Genomic DNA, 23,374 nt, shown 5'->3' with positions numbered 1-23,374 from the left:
CATGTTTAAGCAGAATGGATAAAAACACATAGGGAGTCAAAGTAGAACTGGATTACTTTCAATAGCCTTGATTTCCAGAAGTAACTCTCTAACAGTATTTCATGTCAGTTGTATGTCAAGGTATCAAATTAGCAAATTAAGTGCAAAATAATTTAGGGCCGGTTTCCCGAACAGGGCTTATTCCTAGTCCCAGACTAAAATGCATGTTTTAGCTGCCTTAATTTCAAATCTTGTATTCATGAATATCAGTCATGTGACCTTTTACGTCATTCCAGTTGCCTGCCGCCATCTTGAGTACCTACCAAGTACCAGTAGGCTACTGACAAGCATTGGCTAGCTTGCCACGATTTACGGATTTCTTATCTTTTACTGTCTTTGATTTTTACGGATACGGGAAATGGCTACGAAAGACAACATTACGCACCTCGACTGTCATGAAAAGAAACGCTACTTTAAAAAAATATCTTGGTTAGGGTGTGATGCCTACTCGATCCCTGATGCGTTCTTCCAGCCGCTGTCCGCTGCTACCGAACTACCACTATTTTTACACCACTAAGAAGGCGCGACACAACATGAAACCCTGCTCGAAATATCACCCGGATCTCCACACATGAACGCGAGCACCGAGAACACTGTTTGTGCACACAGAGTTTACCAAAAAGAAAGGTTTTGAACAACTGACCTTGGCCGCCATGGTGTCCGCTCGTCGTCTTTGCCAGACATAAAGAATCGATTTCCGAATGCGAATGAATGAATCTCATATGAGGCTTCTTTTTCAACTAGAAGGTCAATATTGTTTTTCACTTGCGACAAAACAACGAATTATCCGTGCATATTGAACTATACTTTAGGAGCTATCCATCTTTACTCTCCTTCCTCCATAGGTCGCATTCCGAGATCGATACATCTTGACTGGCAAGATGGCGGCGAGCGGACGCCAAAACAGCCAAAGTCAGCTGCTCAAAAGCTTCCTTTCAATAAACTCTGTGTACACAAACAATGTTCTCAATGCTCGAGTTCACGTGCAGAGACACAGGTGACACTTCGAGCAAAGTATCATGTTGTGTCGAGCCTTCTTAGTGGTGTAAAAATAGCGATTTTGATGCTCACAACATATTGGAGGCATAGCTTCTAGTTCTTTTGCGACCACTTCAGGTACTCAAAATGGCGGAAGACAAGTTTGAGATGTGAGTGACGTCAGCTGATATTCATGAATTTACATATCTTAACATATATCAGTGCCATTGTTTTGTCTCAAGATGCACGCCAGTATTGTTACTTTGTAAGGTATGTTCCTTAAATGTCCTAATATACAGTAACAAAGGCAAATCCTGGATTAATCTAAACCTTGTCCGGGAAACTGGCCCTTAAGGTTTTACCCACCAGTCCACAACTAAACGCATGGTCATTTAATCCATGGCTTTCTTAGTCTTGTTCTTAGCATGCTTGGACACCTTCACTTAAGATGCCATAGTGCGATTGTCCTCGGTATGCCTTTATATCCACATATTCTTGTCTGTAAACTATACTGTTCTGCACCTTGGATAATGGAAATAGTGTTTTTTATAAAATATATATATGTATATTTTTAAAAGTGAACACTTTTTAGTATCTTGTTACAGTCATACATTAAATTTTACCTAATTTTGTAACCAATCTCACAAAAAATGTATTTGTGATGAAAATAAATCAATTTGTGAACGATGACAAAACATCAACAATCCACAAACAATTCGCTTTCCAAGTCTTCACTTGACCTATAGAGTACAAAAGGAGCTTAACGAAATCAACCATGTCTTTTCAATACAACAAATATTTTAAAGGAAAAACTAAGGTAGACCATATGTGTACAGCACTCCCAAATGTCATCAAAGAATTAGCAAAATATGTCACTAAGAAGAGCGGTCATCATGAGGACTACCATCCGAGTTTTCGGTTTCGCCTTCCGATATGGCCTGCATTGGGGCTGTGTAAAGCCGACTCCGTGTACTATAGCGGCTGCTGTTTGCCGCAGGTGGAATTCTGGAACGTCCCTGCCTGGAGGCTGCAGACATGGTCATTGTTTTTGGGGAGAAACCTTCACTGTTGGCCTTAGGAAACGGACTTGGAAGTGAATCAACACTGCTAGAGGAATCCTGTAGGGTTGAGGAGGGCTCCTCTAGTTGCATTGCAGCATCTAATAATGGGTCTCCTTGGGTTTTGGGTGTGATGGGGCTTTTAAGAATCTCTGTTGCAGACATACGGTAACTTGTGTCTGAGCGACTACCCTTCTTTAGCAGCAGGAGTTTAAACTCCTCACTGGATGTGCTGGACTTTTTGGCACTCCTGTAGATGGGTCCTGAGGCTCGCTGGGAGATGTTTGGGGAGGCTGTGGCTGCAGGTGTAACCGGGCATACAGTAGGATTGGTGACAGGGGGTGTTGCAGGCACTACACCAGGCCGACCTTTTACACTCAGCTCCCCCGAATCTTTGCGTCCAAGCACTTTCCTTTTAGATCTGAAATGATTTAGCGTGAAACTGCGTAAAATACCAATGTAATGTTCAGCACAAAACCTGCGAGACTATAATACAATGAGGCTTACCTGTGTATCATTGCAAACAGGTCTTCGGTTGTGCGTAGTTTGTTGGGTGATAAGAAAACACTATCATCATCAGTTTTTGAGTCATCAGTCAAAGGAGAGCTTGAATTGTCACTGGGAGTTGATTCTGTCAAGATAAAACGCATTCATGCATGCATTCAAACTTAACCTCTATTGCCTCTCCAAGTACAATTCTACATACAAAAGCATTTATACAACATGTGAAATTAGTCTGGTAAGAAATATGTGTATCAACAATTAGACCTACTACAAAAATAGTAATTGAGTTTCTATGTTGTAAGACTGAAGGAATTTCAGATGTTCAATTACCCTTGCTGAAGTAGTCCTCTGTGTCCGGGGTTGACTCTTCCTCTCTTATGTCCTGTGAGGCACTTCTGGTTGCAACACCTGATATAATCCCATAATCCTCCTCTCTGCCTAGCACATCGCTGATTGAGTAAGTGTGCGATGCCTCTTGAGTTGAAACAGGCACTTTTTCAGGACTGTTGCACAGTAAAAAATTGCTTCTCTGGATTTCACTGTAAGCTGGGGGTGGCATGGTGCTAGCCAGACACATGGGCTCTGCTGAAAGGTCTGGCCGTGAAGTTTGACTTAGTTCATGTTTAGGTCTCTCTGGAGATAATGCCAGTTGCTTATCCGTGTACCTTCTGCTATCTTTTTCTGGCTGCGAGCTGTGCATCCCAGTACTCTGAGATGATCTTGTTGCAAAGTCATCTTTTTCAAGTACAGGTTTTCTGAAAGCAGTCATTGCCCAGTATGTACCGGGACCAATCCTCTCCTGTCTCACTCTTATCACCTCATCAACATTTTCCACCAGTGGAACCTGGGACTCACAGATCTGTGATGCTGGGGGTTTGTATGCTGGTGGTTTCCTTTTGTGCCTGTTGCCAGAGGACAGTGCATCACTTATCACTGTTGGACACTTGGTGTGTGTAACTGCATTTACGTTGGTTAGATCATACCCTGGGTTCCCTTCAGGTGGTCTACAAATTGATCGCAGTTGCACTGATCTAAGAGCTGTTGGAGTGATGGCCAAATGGGCTGAAGTGGAGGCTGGGCATGGTGCACTCTCTATAGTTGATGCTGTGGCAGTGGTGTGAGATTCTGCAGCAGCGAGAGCTTCCACAGCTGCAGTTTGGGCTTCAGCAGCTGCAGATCGGGCTTCTGCAGCCGCAGCCGCAGCTGCAGATCGAGCTTCTGCAGCCGCAGCTGCAGCTATTGCAGCTTTCTGCTTATTCTGGTGAAGGATGTGCATCTGATTTCTGTGAGTGAAATGTTTGCTGTGAAGAGCACTTAGGTCGAGGTGACTAGGGGGAGGATGGAAGTCATTTTCCCTCCTAAAGAAGACACCTGGGTCTCTGACTGAAAGCTGTGGCTGTTGCAAGGAACAAAGCGAAGACTTCCTTTCAGGGACTTTGGGTTTCCTCTTCCCACTGTTTGGGGAAAGAGGCCCAGGGAAGAAAGCGGAGGGAAAGGAAGATGTAGGTGTCTCGGATTGGCTGGAATATCCACTGGAAGGGGATGCTAAGCCTGCCAGCTTTTCAGGGGAACCCAGCTTGATGTCACCCTCAGGTGGAGGAAGAGTCGGAGAAGCAGGTCTGGGTTGACAGGCTTGTATTTCTGCACTTTCTGGTGACTTGATGCATTCAATAACAGTTGTACCCGCGCTAGAGTTGGACAAAGATCTGTGAGGGTCATTCGATTTCAAGTCATTGTGGAGCCAGAGGTCTGCATAGTCTGCTTGCACAGCACCATCATCCTTGAAGGAATGTGTGTCAGAGGAGTTGAACGGAGAGGAGCAGTCAAGAATGTCCCTAACATTGTCCACTCCCCATGCGCCAAGTGACTCAAGACCTGCAGCCTCAAGGTGCCCTGCAGAACCAGCCAAGTCCAGCTGCAGTTTCATCTCCCTGGAAGACAAGGGCAGTGGTAGCTCGCTAGTAATCTTTGGTTCGTTCTGCTCTAGAACGTTCACACCACTACTTGTTTCCTTTAATGAAGAGCTACGTTTTGGTGGGGGTGGCTTGGCCTTTGGTTTTCTTAAGGAGAGACATGTTCTCCCCAATGTTCTGGTGGCTCTATATTCTGACTGAGGGTATTCCCCCATGCCAGGTGCTATGTTCCCACTTGGGCCACAGTCGGGGTCAATGGCTGCATAGTTGTAGTAGCTTCTGCTACCCTTAGGACCACAATCAAAGTGCATGGAGGAATAAAATCCCTCAGTGTCGACAATATAGTGCGACTCTGATTTTCCAATGCATGGTTGTTCGTTGAAGCTCTCATAAGTTTCTCCACTGGAATAACTGGGACAGCTGACACCACTCTCATCCTCTCTGGAATGCTTTGGGCTGAAGTCTTGGGGGCACAGTTGATCTTGCTGGTCCTGGGTGCAGTTCCACTCACCATCACTAGCAGTACTGACCCCTGCATCATCCATCTGATCAGTGGCAGATGAGGTAAAAGAATTGGATCTGTGGCCCTGTCCTTGTGGCTTGTCTATGTGATAGGGGTCAATTATAAAGCCAGTAGTGTCATCAATGACATGGGACCCAGTATTGAGGGAAAGTTCTGAATCACAGTGTGAAGATCCAGTCAGGGGAGGTGAGGACGCAGGTGGAATAGTCTCAGAGGTCTGCGATGGGCATGTGGAGCTGCTTCCACTCCAGTTGCCACTTGAGGACTGGTGGTCCTCTTTATGGTCAATCTGGCTGCCAAGCACTCCTGTTGTAGAGGCAGAGTGAATGGGGCTGCTAAAAGTATCAGAGCTGGAGGAAATCTCACAGCTCCCCAGGTCAACTTTGCGTGGGAGCCTAGATCTGCCTCTCTCGATCCATGTGTGGTCAGGGCTGTCAGACTGCTGCATATGCTTGAGACTCCCAAACTGAAGCTCTGGCATGGCCTGATCATCAGTACTCTCCTCTTCATCCTTTGAAATTCTCTGTCCTGAACCATGCAGGAAGTCCTCTGTCTCGTAAGGTGAGAGCTCCTCATCTTCCTCTTCATCATCCTCATCCTCATCACTATCATCTTGGTCCTCATCCAGAAGCCTGCCACCCTCACGAGGTAAACTTCTAGAACGGACACGTGTAGCTGATGCCGCTGCATATATGGTATCAGAGCGATCTGGCAGGGATGTGATGTTCCCTGTGGAGTGTGAAAGAGAAGCTGGAATTCCTTGACCTCTTTGAGCACGTATACGCCTCCGAGATGGAGCAGCAATCAGGAAGTCATCTGTCTGGCAGCCAGAGTCCCTGGTGTGCAAAACTCGGCCACTCAGGGATAGATCCTCATGCCACAGTGACTTGTGTGGGTTGGCATGAATAATCACTGTTCTCTCTCTTGCCACAGGTGATTCATCAGAATCTACAGGTAATAAGAATAAAAATAATATTTACTACCCAATAATATTTACAACTACATGCAGGCAAAATGGGGGTAAATTTGTCAGAAGGCTCAAAATGCTGATTGGATGGTGTGGTATTTGTCCTGTCTCTCCTCCACTGTGAGTTAAAAAGACCATTGACGAGCTAAGTGTTCTTCCCCCAGTTGATTTTTTTTTTGCATTTTTAAAAGAGCTGCACTTCTATTAGAAACATCTAAAAGCATACGCCGTCCACAGGTAAAATACTCTGATGGACACAGGGCCTTACAGCTGCTGACAGACTGATTCTTTAGATGGAAAGTATAAGTTGGCCATACCCATGTCCTGTTGTACTCGTTTTGGGATACCAGTGATCGTTTTTCGCCTCCTTAGTTTCCTTCTCCTTTGTAGAACAGACTGTGAGTGAACAAGAGAGCAGCGTGCACTGGCATCTCTGTCAAATCCAACACCTGTGAAGAAAATTGAACCCATAAACTTTTTTGTTATTTTTATTGCCATGTTTTACCTCTACAATCTAACAGAGTTAGAATAACAGTATCTTATTTTTCAGAGATGATGTGTAATCTCCTTAAAAAAAACTTCTTTTGATTTTAATTAAATTGGAAAATGTTACTGGTTATTTGTATTTGTTTATAGGTAGAATCTGATGGGATGTTACTTTACCTGTTACATTAATGGGAATTATGCAGGATGAAATCACTTGAGACTCATTCTTAATTCTATCTTCTGGTGTGGGTAGAGGGAGAGCTTTGCACCAGTTGGTCTGTTTGTCCAAGGTTGTAGGGACATTGGGAACAGGGCATTTGGGCCTGTGGCTTAACGCTGGAATTTCTCCATCTGATTCTGTGTTGGTACCAGCCTAAAAAATGGTTAGCTGTATTTAGAAGTACGTTCATTAAGATGTCCATTTGAGAACATGAAATAGAAACTCATAGTTGTATGTACAAATAAAACATTATCTACATAATAACAAATCTATACTCTGGACTGGAGGTCTTCTCGGGTCCAAAGAAATGTACCCGAGCCGAAATGACCCGAATTAATTTTTACCCAATTAGATTTTTAAAATTAGACCCGAGTCCGACCCAAACCAATGGACATTTTTTAACTCGATGGTACCCGAATGTAAACATCACTGATGTGTGTGCAGTCTCCAGCCCCGCACTCACCAGTCAGAAAGAAACCCCAGTGGCCTCGCAACTAATTTGCCCCGCTACTCCATTTATTTTACTTTTGTTATCTGACGACGACTCCAAGGTAACTGAAATGTACATTTTAAATTGACTGACATGTGTGTCTCAACGAAAATAAACCTACCACCAGCCACACAATGTCTTTAAGGCATGGTGCAGGATTTTAGAGAAACACTTTGGAAAAGGGAGTCGGGCCGAGTACCAAAACACACTTGTAGCCAATCAGCATGTCTACTATCCGACATCGTTGCCTGGGTTGCGTATGTGTGGCATGGGTCTATCAAAAGAAAGGTCCAGATTCTATTGGGGTAGGGGTGTGTTTGTTTAGGCCTTTCAGCCAATGTAACTTTCTTTAAGCGCTCTTGGCAAACAGAGAAGCGGTTGGAAAAGGACATCGACGCACACACGCAAAATAGTTCAGTTCATCTCAGGTCCGTTTGGCAAAAACACATTCTTTTTAATTACTGGAGAGCTAATGCTGCTATTATTATAGACGGTGCTGACGCGATACATGTCTGGATCCGAACTTTACATTCGGTTTCGGTTTTTTTAAATGGTCTGACTAGTTGCTAAACTGATCTCTTGAACAAATGCCTCGTCGAAAATAACAAATGCTTTGGTTTCCTACGTAATCTATGGGTTTTTTTTGTTTGTTATATAAATAAACTACGCTTAAAGAACTTTGTTGTTATTTATTCTTAGCAGAGTTTACCGGAAGTTACGTGCGGACCACGACAGCCGCTTGTTTATGTTGTCACTGCTGAAACCGTCTATACCCGACCCATGTCCGAGGCACACATGAAACTTTCAGGTCGGACCTCGGGATTTCAGATCTAAGTGGACCCGTGAAGACCTCTACTGTGGCCTCCCCCAAAAATATTTGGACACATAAGTCACACATAAAATGCATAAATATCATTGCATAAAATGCAAAACATCAAAGCCTGTGGCATCTGTAAACAAATGATGCTAAATAGCTTTTGAAAATATATTATTATTTTATAATCAGTTTTCTTTTCTTGTTTATAAAATAACACATTTCAGTGATGTAGTTCAATTGTCCAAATATCTTTTAGGGTGACTCAGAAAATTCCATTTTGTGTAAATTCATGCACTTTTGTTTATGAGGCTAGATGAAGAAACAGAATATTAAAAAAGGCACGCTCATGTCTGGCTCCATATAGGCAGATATTTATTTATAACAATAAAAGAACTGCATGTAAACATATAGAATAATGTCTGTTTTAAAGTGGCAACCTAGAGAGAAAAGAAGCTACAGTAGAAAGCATGACTGATGCATGGAAACAAAAAAGCAATAAAAAGATACAGCAGAGTAACATGAAATGTTGTGACAGATCACATCTAGAGGAAGTTTTGCTTTACATGTATAATGTTTAAAGAGGAAGGTAAACCAGAAATTATAGTAAAGAGTTAGATTCAGGGCAGGTGAATCGGAGATTATTAATAAACAGACTTTAGGGGAGCAAAATACCTTTCGAATCCAGGGTATGAAGTAACAACACTGAACAGGGGAGGGGGAACGGGAGCGCTGGTACTAAAATGACACAAATTAACAGCACAAGGCCAAATGATGAATGAAAAAAATAAAATCAGGTACTTGATGTTATAAATTAAACATGAAAAAGCAGATATTATGCTTCTGTGATGTTATGATGTCATGAAACGCTGATGCTGTTGGGAGTGAACAAACTGACAAGAAATAAAAAGACAAACTTCCTTCTGGAACCTCAAATTGGATCAACAGGAAAAATTTCTGTGATCTAATTTATCAATGAGGTGTCTATACTTTGTATAAATGTGAATACAGTACAATCCGAAACACACATGCTGAAATAAAAAGCTTTAGTATGTTTAGATGAAGTAGGAATTTTCACAAAGGGATTTGATTCAACCTGGCATCCAATAGCTTTGGTAAAACCTGTACATTGGAAAACAAAGAGCCAGCTCTTGAGTCTTGCCTTTACATCCTCTGAAATGTAATTTACCTTTCTGAGGACTGGCTTAAATTCAGCCTCCTGGACTGTCCTCTCCTGCAGCAGTGAGATGCAAGGAATAAAGAAAGGATAAAAAAAACTAGCATCCCTCTCATACCTAGCCATATTCATGATTGTGAATAGTGAACACACATTCATAACGTCACAATGTAAAAATCACACTAGACATTTAACTAAACATTTAAAGACTTTTCTTTAAATCTGTAAAAAAAAACTGTAATCCCATGTTGTGTTGGCTATATATAAGGCCATTTTTACTTGTTGATGTTTATATAATCAGAGACTTACAGTCTTTCTAATGCTGCGTACACACCAAATGCGAAGCATCACATTCCTTGCTATATATGTCTCGTGGGATTTAACTTTGTGTCATGCAAATTTTTCTTTTGAGTTGAATATTATTAACTTGCGCGAAGGCGCGTTAAATGTGAATAGTACATTCGCGTAATTTGCATCGGCCCGTGCATGTTTGCGTCTATTCGCATCTTTGCATTGACACTGTATGTGATCTACTTGCGCAAATCGTTAAATGTGAGTTTGGTGTGTACGTCCTATAAGAAAACTGACCACAAATCTTGATGACCCTGTACTGCTTAGAATTCGGTCCAATTAAATGCCCTCCAAAGTGAGAATGAACCTCCTCTTGACCAGCAAAAAGCTTGATTTGTAATTTTGATTGGAAATACATCAACACACAAATGTAAATTGGTCTCATCAAACAATTTCATGGGTTATATTAGCTTGTTTGTGTGTTACCTATTAAAGGCATAGTTCACTTTAAAATGAAAATTGTCATCGTTTACTCATCCTCATGTTGCTCCAAACCTGTATGAATTCCTTTCTTCAGATGAACACAAATTAAGATATTTTGGGAAATGATGGTAAACACACACCATATAGTGTTCATTGACCTCCATAGTAAGAAAAATATTTGGAAGTATTGTGATAATTGATGAAGGAAATATTTTGATAAATGATGGTAAGCACACAGTTGACAGTACCCATTAAATTCCATCTTTTTTTTATTCCTTTTTTCATCAGAAAAAAGAAATTCATACAGGTTCAAAACAACAAGAGGACGAGCAAACGATGACAGAATTTTTTTATTTTTGAGTGAACTATCCCTTTAAGAACACATAAAAACATGTTTTTAAAATATTACAAAAATATTGAAAAACTATATCTAAAATTATTTAAAAAATAATTAAATGTTTGACTCAACACATTGTAAGCATACAAAAACTCTTTACCTTCCTCTGGATAGTTTGCACATCATTTTCCCTAATGCTCCTCTCCTGGTATGCATGGCAGGAGAGAGAGAGAGTGCTAGCTTAAGTCAAAAATATTTTACAAATATAACTTTAAAACTGAATGAACATTTCGCTAGTGTTTTGTGTCATCAATGGCAGTAGTTCCCAACTGGCATCATGACCCCAAAATGTCTTGTAGGTCTGATCTGATAATGTAGCGGACAGGAAAGATAAACAATGCTAAATGTAAATAATTTAAGGCAAGTAACCATGTAATCACCACAGTACAGCACCAACACAATAAACAGCCCTTTCGATACTTTTGGTTGTCAACTTAGGCCATGTTTACATTAATGCGTTTACGTTTAAAAATGCATTACTTTGCTACGTTAACGCCTTTCATTTAAAGGGACACTCCAGTTTTTTTGAAAATATGCTAATTTTCCAGCTACCCTAGAGTTAAACATTTGATTTTTACAGTTTTGGAATCCATTCAGTTGATCTCCGGGTCTGGCACTACCACTTTTAGCATAGCTAAGCACAATCCATTGAATCTGATTAGACCATTAGCATCATGCTCAAAAATAACCAAAGAGTTTCAATTTTTTTCCCTACTTGACTCTTCTGTAGTTACATTATGTACCAAGACAGACAGAAAAGTTGTGATTTTCTAGGCAGATGTGGCTTGGAACTATACTCTCATTCTGGTGTAATATTCAAAGGACTTTGCTGCCGTAACATGGCTGCAGCAGGCACAATGATATTACGCAGCACCAGAAAACAGCCCCCCGCTATTGAAAGTAACCAAGGGACCACCTTCGGGCAGTGCGCAACACCACTACGCCCGCCGCAGCCATGCCACGGCAGCAAAGTTCCTGATCACTACTGCAGAATGAGAGTACAGTTCCTAGCCATATCTGGCTAGAAAATCACAACTTTTAATTTTCCATCAGTCTTAGTATACGATGTAACTATGGAAGAGTTTTTTTTTTTTTACCGCGATGTTAATGGTCTAATCAGATTCAATGTTTAACTCTAGAGGAGCTGGAAAATGAGCATATTTTCAAAAGAAGTCCCTTTAAATTATATAATAACTGAAGGTATTTTGTCACTTGGTAGAAGCTGGCCATATTTGACAAGTTCCAACATAGGCAGTTTCTCAAACTGAAGACTGCATCGTTTGGAGGTCGCATTTGTAGACTGCATATCTCATTTCAGAATATTAACAATTATAAAGTTTACTATTATACTATAATAGTATAATGTAATGCTGCATATGCGACCTCCGGAGGATGCAGCCTTCCATTTGAGTAACGACGCAGTTTATGACATCATATCATGCCCTCATCATAAAAACACTAAACAGGTAAAAATAGAAATAGAAAGAATAGAAATATAACCCGGACTACATTATCATTTATATACCATTTTGGTTGGCATTGACCAGAATTTCAGGATATATACAAAAATTGTCACTTTTCTTATTCAGCTTACGACATGTCAATAATATCCATTTTGTTGGGCACATGCAGTTTGTTTAACACATGTTTTACTGTATGTATGCCAGCACTCATTGCCCAGTGTAAACTCTAGGTTAGTGTTTCTTAAACAGGGGCCTAGGGCTCACATTTAAGATAATTACTTAAAATAATTCAATAATAAGACAAACCAAGCATTAAAATGGGCTTTGGTGTTTGGTTATATTTATAACGAATATACAGTACTGTGCAAAAGTCTTAGGCCACCATGCCAGAATTATATTTGTTGTTTTTCAATGTTATAGTGATTATATAACATTTTTTCTCAATCTCTTTAATAGAATACATCTAGAAAATACAGGAAATGTGTATGTAGTATTAAAAACTGTATAAAAATGTAAACTGACGTGTCAAGTTTTTAGGGTAAACTCCCCTTCCACTTGAGCAATAGCAGGAAACTGCAGGATCTCATAAACCTAAATAAAATTAAATCATAATATCTAATTTTAAAGAAATGTTTTACTTCATTCTGCTCAGAAACGCTCAAGATGTGTTTCGTGCCAAGAGAGGTCCCACTAAACACTGCCGATGCCTTAAAGGACACATTTAGTCCTGAAAATGTAGTTTTTCTTTTTTTGTACATATTTCCTGTATTTTCTGTTTGTATCTTAATAAAATAAATAGTGATGGACATTTAAACTACTTAAATAACATGTCTGGTGGTGGTGGCGGCACTTTTGTGCAGTACTGTATATCTTCTTGTTATGCCAGGCTTGAGAATTGGGTAGAAATTGTTAATAGGGGCTTTAAAATATTGAAGTAAAAAAATAAATGTAGTGTTTTGTGTCTTACCAGACGTGAGTGTCGGCCCCTCTGCTCGCGCCTTCTGAGTTTTTGAGTTGAAGGGAGGGATGGCATGGGCGGAGCCACAGATATAGATATGGTAACCCGACCACGTTCTCTGCTGGTTGAACGCTGGCGCTGCTGCTGGTCTGTAGCACACAGACAAAACAAACACTTCAGCTCACATAACTCATAATACAGTCTAAACTGTTATGAATTATAACAACTATTTAATAGCACTTATAGACTGCCAAATACTGACAACAAGTTTTTAATGTAACAGGCTTTTAATGGATTCGTAGCAAACTGATAATGAATTATCAATGTTCTGGTCACATTTTATCTGTAATTGCAAAGTTGATTCACAGAGAAAATTAAATTCGGCTGTAATGGTTTTGACAATGCTTGAGGCAATGCCACATCAAGTTTCATCATTTAAACACAAGAGGGCAGCAGAATCAGATGTTCAACAACAACCGTCCCTTACATTCTATTTATATGATCAATTAAAAATGACTTAAATTAACTTTCAGTGAATAATACTTTCTCTTAATCCTAATCCGCATACTAAATAAAGTTTATAACTTTGAGCTACGTGTAGGCTTAATCCTCAAAAAGTGTTAACGTTGTAAACCACTGAGCATTCTGAGAAGCACAACCTGGCAACATCGAAGCAACCAATGGCATAATTTTGGTCATGCACCATCTGTTGGTTGGTTCCTGGGCAAAAATTATATTTTTAAAAATTATTAAGACATTTACAGTATATTAACGTTATGTATTATGAATTCTGATCATGAACTGTCACCTTTAATATGTCCTAATATCACTATTATGCCCATGGGCAAAGCACTGAACCACATGGTGAATGTGGATGTGATTGGGATTTTTGAGATACTATATATTTGAGATACTTTTGGGCTACTTTGTTTCTACAATGAGATTAAAATGACTGGTTTATCCAAGAGACATTTGGTACCTCTGTGCAGCGCCCGCAGGTTGAACTTGGTATGTCGGTGTAACTCCTCCAAGCATGGTGGCCGTGTACAAGGGTGAAACAAATTGTGCTGCTGATGCCATGGAGCCTGATAGTGGGAAGTCAATTTACTCTCAACGTCCAGATTGGATACCGCTAAAGAGAAACACAGACAGACAGACAAGAGGGTGAGAAAAAAAGTTTCATTTATAATTCTGAATCATTCCTAATGTATTCTTAGTTCATTTCCTATAGGATACTGTGTAATTGTCTTTATTATAACCCTACTGAGAAAAACATCTTACTATTGGACAGTATGATGCTAATAGGAATTTTTGACTTGGATTTAATACAAACCTTTGACTATGATATGGTCTTTAAAATCATTTCTTCAATGTTATAAATTTAACATTGGCAAAAGATAAAGGTGAACGATAGACAGCTTCATTTGTATTGCTCTCTTCTTCTCTACCTCCATCTTTTTTTACCCCGCTTCCTGTCTCCTCTATAAAGGAGCATCTGCCCATCAGTATTCAATGTGCAGCGGTCCCCTTGAACTACCCAGAGTCATCTGTATCCAAGCAACCCTTCATATCTAATTTACAACAAATTAGCAGATCCTTATCAGGCCGTGATCAGCTGAATAATACCAGAAATACATTTCCTGTCTTAGAAAACCAGAGACAGCGAGGATGGTTAGAAAACAGAGAATTTATAGCTTAGTTGTAAGTATGTAAATTGACCCAAAGCCATATGACGTGAAACAGAAGTTGTCTTAAGGAACTGGAAAATGTTTTTGGTGTTTTCTGAGAGGATAACCCAAAGGGGCTTCATGTTTCAGAGACATATGTCTAAATATGATGGCAACAGTTCAATCTCACGGCCAGACTTTAGAAATATGATAGTGCTCATTTACCTAAAGGAAAACAGTGACAATTGCAAAGTCTATTTGTTTAAAATAAATACAAGGGCTTTCTTGCTCTCTTACACACGCACACACAGACATAGGGAGCCCAAAATACACATCAGGTAACCCAATACATGAACTCTGATTCATAAGCAAACAACCATTAAAGTGTAAAGTGATATTAAATGCGTGTTCTGAGTTTGTCGCAACACAGAAAAATGCGTTATTAACCACCTAGCCAAATTTAAACGATTAAAACCTTTCTAAATAAATAAAATTATCAAAATCTGGGAAAAATAAGCCGCAATTTTTCCTCTCAAACACTGGGGGCGTGTCCTATATCAGCGCTGAAACCACGCCCCCACTCGCGGGAAATCTGCCTTCTCTTAACTTTTAAATACCACTACAACCTGAATGAATGCTGGTGATTGTGTGAGGGGCGGGCCCATGCTCGATGGCTCCAGTATGTCATCGAGCCACCGTTGTAGCCCCGCCCAAATAATCCTGAACATAAAAATGTGGACAAACTGTTCAACGTTGTAACTCCACAATTGTAACGTGTTTCAGCAATACATTTGTATAATTTATAATGTGTTTAGAAACAATTTGCTAAACTGACTTTACACTGAATTTAAAAGGATTGTTTTTAAGTGTTTTTTTCTGTCTCATGTTAACCAGAGTTCAATTAGACAGTAGGAGACTAAATGTTAAAATATCGAGCCAAGTGGTCTCTTAAAACAAATGAACCTAAAGATGTTTCTTAGACATAACATTTATGCAACAGATCTCAAAGTAATTTTAAAGAGCACCTATTTCATTGCTAAAAACAACGTAATTTTGTGTATTTGGTTTATGGTAAAAAACACATTATTTTTCACATACCGTACATTTTTGTAGCTCCAGATTTCACCCCTGATACGCATGGATTTGAAAACCTCTGTGTCCCTGACTGGCCAGCTAATCTGTACGTTATGATTGGCCTGAATACCTCTGACGTCAGCCGGAAATGTGACGCTCCTTACCATGTTTGAAAGATTCGCTCACAATGCAATGCTAACAAGAGTTAACTTACAGGCTGAGTCCGAAACAGGAGGAATTATAATAATGTCGGTCTTTACTACATCACCAACCCAACAGTAAACTGTTGCCTACAATCCGTGTGTTTGTTGTAGTCAAAAAAAGAGACTTAAGTTGGAGACGATAACTCGCGTTATTGTTTACTTTGGGGTATGTATCTTTTGCGTATCATTAAGTAAGGAATAATTGACGACGGGCAGCGGGTGTGCATTATTCAAATTCAAAGGACCACTAAGAGGTCAAATGAGTCAATTATTCAATTATAAAATGTAAATATTGCTCTGGTGCTTATTTTTAAGACATTTAAAGGTTAGGTGTGCGGTTATTGAAAAATAATCAACACCCATTGAACATTTCTCAACCAATCAGAATAAAGCATTCAACAGCCCCGTGGTATAACATGTACTTATACACGCTTATCTATAGTTTTTTTTAGGCTTTTACTACTACATTTTCTCAATGACATTTGATTGACAAACAAGTGAAAGATTAAGACCTTAACTAGTGCATATATGTAAACTGGATTAAGTGAAATAATGCTTCCATCAAGCCTTGTGGTTTTCACTGACAGTCTACAATAGAAACTACTGTAGGTTTTTGGATATGGGCCAGTTTTTGTTTTTATTGCGATTACAGCACTTAATTGCATTTCCCAAGGGATTGTTCTGTCTTGCAAGCAACAGAGCACAAATACAGTATCTTTACAAACACAGAAATTATTATTTAGCTAAATAACACTCTATAATAGCAGAAAAAATACACTAAAAAATAAAAGACAATGCTGGAGAGAACTGTTTCATTTCTAAACATGTATACATATAATACATCGCACATACAAACACATTATATAGCTCTACATCAGATCTGTTTCAGAAACAACTATTCCCTCACCTGCTCTCTACCTCCCCTCTCCGTTTAGACGTGAGCTGTAATGATGTGCGAATGCGGTGAACAAACTCTATTACTCAGCACTTCTCTGCTCTTACTTCATTTTGACCCGGCATATTTAGGAAGGAACTGACCCTCATGTGACACATGATGTGTGACCTCTATCGTTATTAATAATTACCGTAATTATGAAATGTTATTGTAAATGAGCTACATTTAAGATTAAATACGTAAAAATCATGAAATAACAAAAGCAACAAAAGTCCATGTTTTCGATAGCCCTATTCAAAGCCACAGTAACAGGAGATTTCGGATCACGTAATGAGAGCGATGCTTGATGATACAGCAGTATACTGCAGTATAATTGCAGCAGAATGTAAAGCCAACAGAGTGTAAATTAACAAATGTTATATTATTAAACAAGTATTATCTGCGCAGATCTCTTGTATTCTACATTTAACTTCAGCAGGAAACATAGATTTCTATCCTCGACCGAAATCTAGTTTTCTTACCTGCTGTGTCTGCTCTCTGGCCTGCGTTTTTACTACCTCCCTGAATCCTATTCTTTTTATTTAAGCCAGATCCAGGTATCTTCCTCTGAGAGTTACCCATTTCTCCTTGGGCTGGTCATAGAGAATGAAGCATTCAGCTACTACTAAAGCAATACTGAACCGAGACAGCCTCTCTCATTCTCTCTCTCTCTCTCTCTCTCTCTCTCTCTCTCTCTCTCTCTCTCTCTTTTTCTTTCAGTCTGTCTCCAGCAGGTGCATAGTCAGCAATGTGAGTCAGGACAAACCTCTGCTAGGAGCAAAGCAAAGTATCTCTAAAATTCCCCAATTAGTACAACAGAAAAGCAATACTTACAGAAAGTTTCTAATTCTAATCACACCGAACTACCATTAAAATATCCTTGCAAAAACAATTTCTTCAAGATCAGATCTTATAGAGAATAATGCATCTATATATCTGCTCCAAGGGGTGGGTGATATGACCAAAACCTTCTATCATGATAGGATTCATTTTATATCATGATAAAGATATGTATCACGGTAGAGTTTTTTATGTTTTAATACGTTTTTTTTGTTATTAAAATCTTTAATACCATTGAAATGTTCATAATTCTCACAAAAACCTTGTACAAGCATAAAAAGGAGATAAAACAAACAAAACTCAAGCTCTTTGAAGATAAACAGTCAATGATAAAGGAATGATAATAAATAATTATGTGGGTGATTCTCACGAAACCATTGAAACACCACGGCACTAATGATTTTAGCTTTAAAATGTGTAATATAGTAACATTAAAAAGCATCAGAATTAACACAATACTGTGTTCTACCTTACACAATGTGTGATTTCAACATAAGAATTTATAATTGTAAATTTTATCTCATTTTCTGCTGAAATTCTCATTACCGCAATGTGTCCGGCTGTGTTTGAACATGCGTTATGTTGTAATTTAATCAAATTAACACAAAAATATTAAGAAAAAAAATAAATGGATGTTTTGCTAGACTACTTTAGATGACAGAAAAAATATTTACTGAATATTCATGTATAATAATAATGAAGAAAAATTTGGAAAATGATGTGTCCATGCCTGATGTTCTCATCCTCCGCAACACTTTTTGAGAACAGTTTAAGCACACATACAGAATTTTAATAAAGTTTGATTTTGAGTGACCAAGCACATGGACCAGTTACTTCAAGATGGCTACCAGGTAAGATCCTTTTTTTAAAGTTAATTTGAAATATTGTCTTGTCAGAATGCTTACACGACATTTTGATTATCATTACCGCAACAGATGCTTATTAAATGTTAATTTAATTAATAGAAGCATAATACTTTGATTTTAAATGCATGTGCAGAATCTCCAAATTATGTTCTTTCAGGTTTGTCATGTCATTTTGAAATATATGTCAGTGTTGATGTTTTCTGACTGTTGCGGTAATGAGATTTTTTAGGACTATTTTTTAAAATTATGTTACAAAAAGTGTTTTTCCCATTTACTCCAGACTTTGTTTTTCAATGTCTGGTGGGAAAAAAAGTAAATTTAAGCAATTTTTACATTTTCATGCTTGACATTTTTAAAACCAAGTTTTCGTGAGAATCACCCATGTATGTATTTATATATATTTTTTATTTAAAGGTGCAGTGTGTAAATTGTAGTGGCATCTAGTGGTGAGCTTGTGAACTGCAACCCACGACTAAGTCCACTGCTCACCTATCACTTTTGAAACACTTAAAAAAGCTACGATAGCCGCCACCGGACAAACATGTCATCATTGGAGACAACTTAGTAAAAACTTTGTCCATTAAGGGTTTCTGAAAAAATATGGTTGCACAAAATGGCGGCTTCCATGTAAGGGGACCCTCTGTGTATGTAGATAAAAGCGTCTCATTCAAAGGTAATAAAAACATAACGGTTCATTCTAAAATGGTCTTTATACACCCCTGATAATATAGTTTTATATATTATTTTGCATTTCTGTCAAGAGAGCCTTCTAAAAATTACACACTGCACCTTTAAGGTAGAAAAGTGATTTGGTCAAGAGCAGTGAGAGATAATGATTTTCTCTTAATGCTGTTTCATAAACATGAGTGACAGACAGGAGCAAAATTAGGTAACTTCCCCTTTAAGACCAAAGTCCAGACCCTATGTTACACATGCGTTTTCTCTTTTAGAAATTCTTAAGGAAATAAAGGAGGATGGATTTTGTTTACAAATAATCAACAGGTTAATTTGGTGAGTTTAATGCATTTTATTTAGTAAGCAAATAATATTTGTAAAATGTACATTTTGTGCATGTCACTTTTTTAATAGTAAACCTTTGAAAACCTCTTTGCATTATCTTTGAATAATAAAGTAATTTAGTATACTTTTGTTAAGCCTTTTAAAGAACCATTTATGCGATTTCTTTAGCAAAAAAAGTTTGCCTTCATTTCAAATACCTTTCAAACGGGTTTCTTTTTTTTAATAAAGTAAAATTTGACTCTAATTCCTTTAGGTGAAAAAAACAGTAATTTCTATTATACTTTGCAATTAAACTGTTAATGTGTTTCTATTGCCGTGACATCATAATGATGGGATTACAAGATTACAAGTACTAATTCAGGTAGGACACCACTGAAGGCCTAGGTGTGAAAAGCATGGACCGCTACTGCCTTTTAGAGTAGTTTAGCTTTGATAACAAGCTAAATAAATGACAAGTAAATTACCTTTGTTCATATATCATATGTAACGCAAATCAACTACACTGAGCTAACATTACGGGGTAAAATTATTGTATACAATGTTAGCTACAGATCCTTAAATTCTTGTCTGGCTGCCAAACCTCCCTGCACAGCAGTGATCCACGCTCACCTTCTCCCCTCGTCTTGAGCAAACCAAAACACTTTATTTTTTGGTCAGGTAATTGTTTCAGAGTTCAGTTAAGTCACTAGCCAGACCAATAAATAAATACAGACTGGAGGTTAACTTGGGTTCAGGCGCGTAACCGCGACAACAGGCGTGCAACCGATGAAACCATCTGGCCCACAAAACCAATCATAAATAGCACGGGTATATTTGTAGCAATAGCCAACAATACTGTACATTATATGGATTAAAATTATTGATTTTCTATGCCAAAAATCATTAGGATATTATGTAAATATCATGTTTCATGAAGATATTTTGTAACAAAAATTGCATACATATATTTTTTTAAATCTTTTGAACAACTTTAAAAGACATTTTTTGCACCCTTAGATTTGAGATTTTCCAATAGTTTTATCTTGGCCAAATATTGTCATATCCTAACAAAACATACACCAATGCTGGGTTGTTTTAACCACTGGCTGGGTAGAATATGGACAAACCCAACCAATAGTTTAAATAAACATTGAAAATGTCCATATTTGACACAATCATGGGTTTAAATAACTCAGGACTTTTTTTTAGGGTGCAATAACTTTTTCACAGTCATTCATACACAACTAAAGACAAACATCATAAAAACCAACCTCTTACAATATCTACAAACAATAAGAAATAAGTGCATACAATATTACAACCAACACAGATCAATACTAGTGTAACCACATTACACACACTGGAAACTGACACCAATCTATTAGTGCAATGGTTTTTAACCAGTGGTTGCAGGCCTGACATGGTGCACAAACGAAAGGGCAAAAGCAAAGCTAAATGCAAATAATAATATGCATGTAAACATCCTGTTGTGATGTCAAATAAACAGGCTTATCAAGATATGGTTGAAGAAAACACTTCAACTCATTCATCATTTGGTAATTACAATATTGTGTATTGCTGCCTTTACTGCATGAAATTCATAACATGTGTCAATCAGTTCAGTGTTTGATTTCTTTTACAATAAACTATTTTAAACCTGTATTAGGTCTCCACTTTATACACAAAATCTGTGTTATGAAGTGAAGGGAACAAAAAATTCTAGAAATCAATCAATTTTTAATACCCAAATAAGTGCAACCATTTACAAACGTCTAAATAAAGGGGCTGTGTTCTCACGCTACCCAAATCCTGAGCTGCAGCTCTTCTTTTATTAATACAGATGCACTAGTCATTAGCAGTCACAGCGCTAGCATAGCTGAATCTAGGTCAAACTTGCCGAGCACAGCTCAGAAACATACGATTGAGGAGGAAAAACCAACAGATTTATCTATTCGTAGACTTCATTTTAAAGCACTAAACATTGTTAAACAAGAAGCATTGGATGCAGAAATATGAAGTCATTTCTCAAAGATAAATATTTGTTGTCTGATAGGAGATTGTTAGCTAGTAGCTGTATGCAGTACGGATGGAGCTGGACTCTCTCTGAGGGGGGCTGGGGACTCTGTGTTTCACAGCTGGTCCCTCTGCAGGAGCGCTTAATACCCACTGATAATACACAACAACTCTACGCACTGTATAACAACACTGTAGACCTCTTGAAGAGCAATTTCCTTTCTGTATAGAAGGTGTTTTTAACCAGTTAAAACTCAACGCAATCTTATGGCAATTTAAATGCGTATTTTACGAGGTGGTTAATTTGTAATAATTCATACAACCACATTTGTACATTTTTGTAAGATTTAGGGGAGTTTTTTTTCTAATAATCATAAGTTTTTTGTATATTTAACTTCGTACAAATTCATTCCAATTATAAATATGTAAGAATTTCTGTGAGATTAGGTTGAGTATTTTGTCATTCTGCACTTGAAACCTTTATAAAATTGCTCTAATTTCAAAAACTATTGTGGCTGTTGATTGATCAATTCTTTAGGACAATTATGAGATTGCTCTATTCTTTTATTATAGTTAAAGTATTTGTTTCTTTTTCCAAGAAAATGAACTTAATTTCTGCCCAAAAGATTGCCTAATTTCCATCAATGTCATTTTATCTCTTTATTCATTTTAAACCAGAGGTCTTCAACCTTTTTTTAAGCCAAGGACCACTTAAAGTCACAATGAAATTGAAATGAAAAACAATTTTTTTAATATTGTTTTTTTTTTTAACAAATGACTTATCTGTAAGCTTTATTATTTAAAAAGAAAGATGTGCCCTCATAATCTTTAATCAAAAACGCAAATCTCCTCCCCTCCTCTCTCTTTACTTCCAGTCATATGGAATGGTAGTTGGGCGGGGCCCGGGAAAAGATCGAAGCTATTAGCAAATAGCAACATGACCCAACGTTTTATGTTAATCTGTAATACCGCGATTATCCACTAGATGCCGCACTTACCCAATTTATAAAAAAAACTGAAGCAAAAAAATTATTTACTAATTTTAAACTCTGTATGTTTTGATAATCATTTTGAATTTGATCTCTTACAAAATTCTTTCACAAAAATGCAATTATTTCAGATTTTTGCACATTTTTTTTTTTAAAGAAAAATACCCATATTTAAGAGTTTATAAGCAGAGAAAAAAATATAGATAGGATGAAACTTTTTTCCCCAGATTTGTTTGTTTGTTGTATATTGTTTGTTTGAAAGCAGAGGGTCTGTGCTTTCATTTGATATATTTGTATGTTATATATTTTTAGAACAAAATTTTCCTGAAAGGCATTTTGTGAAACTTTTGTGAAAATCACAAAAAATGCTGTAGGGCATCTTTTCAAAAAATAGCTGGCGGGGAATGAGTTAAAATTAGCATTTTGTTTGTATACACTGTTAACATACATAACTTTTAAATTTTAACAGGGTAACCTTAATTTTAATCATGTTTTATACAATTTTATATGGCAACATTTATTTCAAGTATATAATTTCTATTATAAGCCTATTAGTGCAATTTTGTTTGATTCCTAATTTCAAAGAATATGGAGGACTTATAGAAATGTGTTTTAAACTAAACAACAGCTTCAGCATTTAACATGTTAAAGGGCGTAAAAGTTAACAACACATACTTGATCAATGACACTCTTTAAAATATTAATTTGGTATTTTCTTGCTCAAATTCCTAATTATTGCAATTTTATCATCAACACCCGATTTGTGAACCAACAACTGGAAAATCATGCACTTCCGAGCAAAATACATAAAAAGTTTCCAAATGAATCTCATTTACAAATTGCAATTAGCTATATACATGCTATATTGAGCAGTCTATCATTATTTTAGACATTATAATCTGTATACGACATCTAATATTAACCAAGAACACCCCGGATAAATTAACATACTCAATTATATAATGAAGTTGTATTTTTTTTAACATCCTAATGGTAAACACTGAGCTGTTTATGGTCTTGAAAAGCAT

The 23,374-nt window shown here is 37.7% G+C and overlaps 1 protein-coding gene across 6 annotated transcripts in view; it reads right to left on the bottom strand.

The window, feature by feature from the left end:
• Positions 1 to 1,474: 1,474 nt before the first annotated feature.
• The window catches only part of nhsb (Nance-Horan syndrome b (congenital cataracts and dental anomalies)), a 61,019-nt gene continuing 39,119 nt past the window's right edge, over positions 1,475 to 23,374 (bottom strand). For 3 of the 6 annotated variants that reach the window (XM_055184305.2, XM_055184306.2, XM_055184313.2), the window contains 9 exons: positions 13,741 to 13,893; positions 12,771 to 12,910; positions 10,441 to 10,485; positions 9,182 to 9,226; positions 6,646 to 6,841; positions 6,300 to 6,431; positions 2,910 to 5,963; positions 2,583 to 2,706; positions 1,475 to 2,496 (listed from right to left, as the gene is read on the bottom strand). In XM_055184305.2, the coding sequence (XP_055040280.2) occupies positions 1,893 to 2,496; positions 2,583 to 2,706; positions 2,910 to 5,963; positions 6,300 to 6,431; positions 6,646 to 6,841; positions 9,182 to 9,226; positions 10,441 to 10,485; positions 12,771 to 12,910; positions 13,741 to 13,893 (4,493 nt within the window). In that variant the 3' untranslated portion in view covers positions 1,475 to 1,892. Of the gene's footprint in view, positions 2,497 to 2,582; positions 2,707 to 2,909; positions 5,964 to 6,299; positions 6,432 to 6,645; positions 6,842 to 8,667; positions 8,731 to 9,181; positions 9,227 to 10,440; positions 10,486 to 12,770; positions 12,911 to 13,740; positions 13,894 to 17,121; positions 17,250 to 23,374 lie in introns of those variants that run through there. The other 3 variants (XM_055184307.2, XM_055184310.2, XM_055184312.2) reach the window with 2 other exon arrangements.

The sequence above is a fragment of the Misgurnus anguillicaudatus genome, chromosome 14, assembly GCF_027580225.2.
Source record: "Misgurnus anguillicaudatus chromosome 14, ASM2758022v2, whole genome shotgun sequence".
NCBI lineage: Eukaryota > Metazoa > Chordata > Actinopteri > Cypriniformes > Cobitidae > Misgurnus > Misgurnus anguillicaudatus.
Note: the sequence above shows the minus strand (reverse complement) of the source record. Positions and strands in the feature narration are given on the sequence as shown.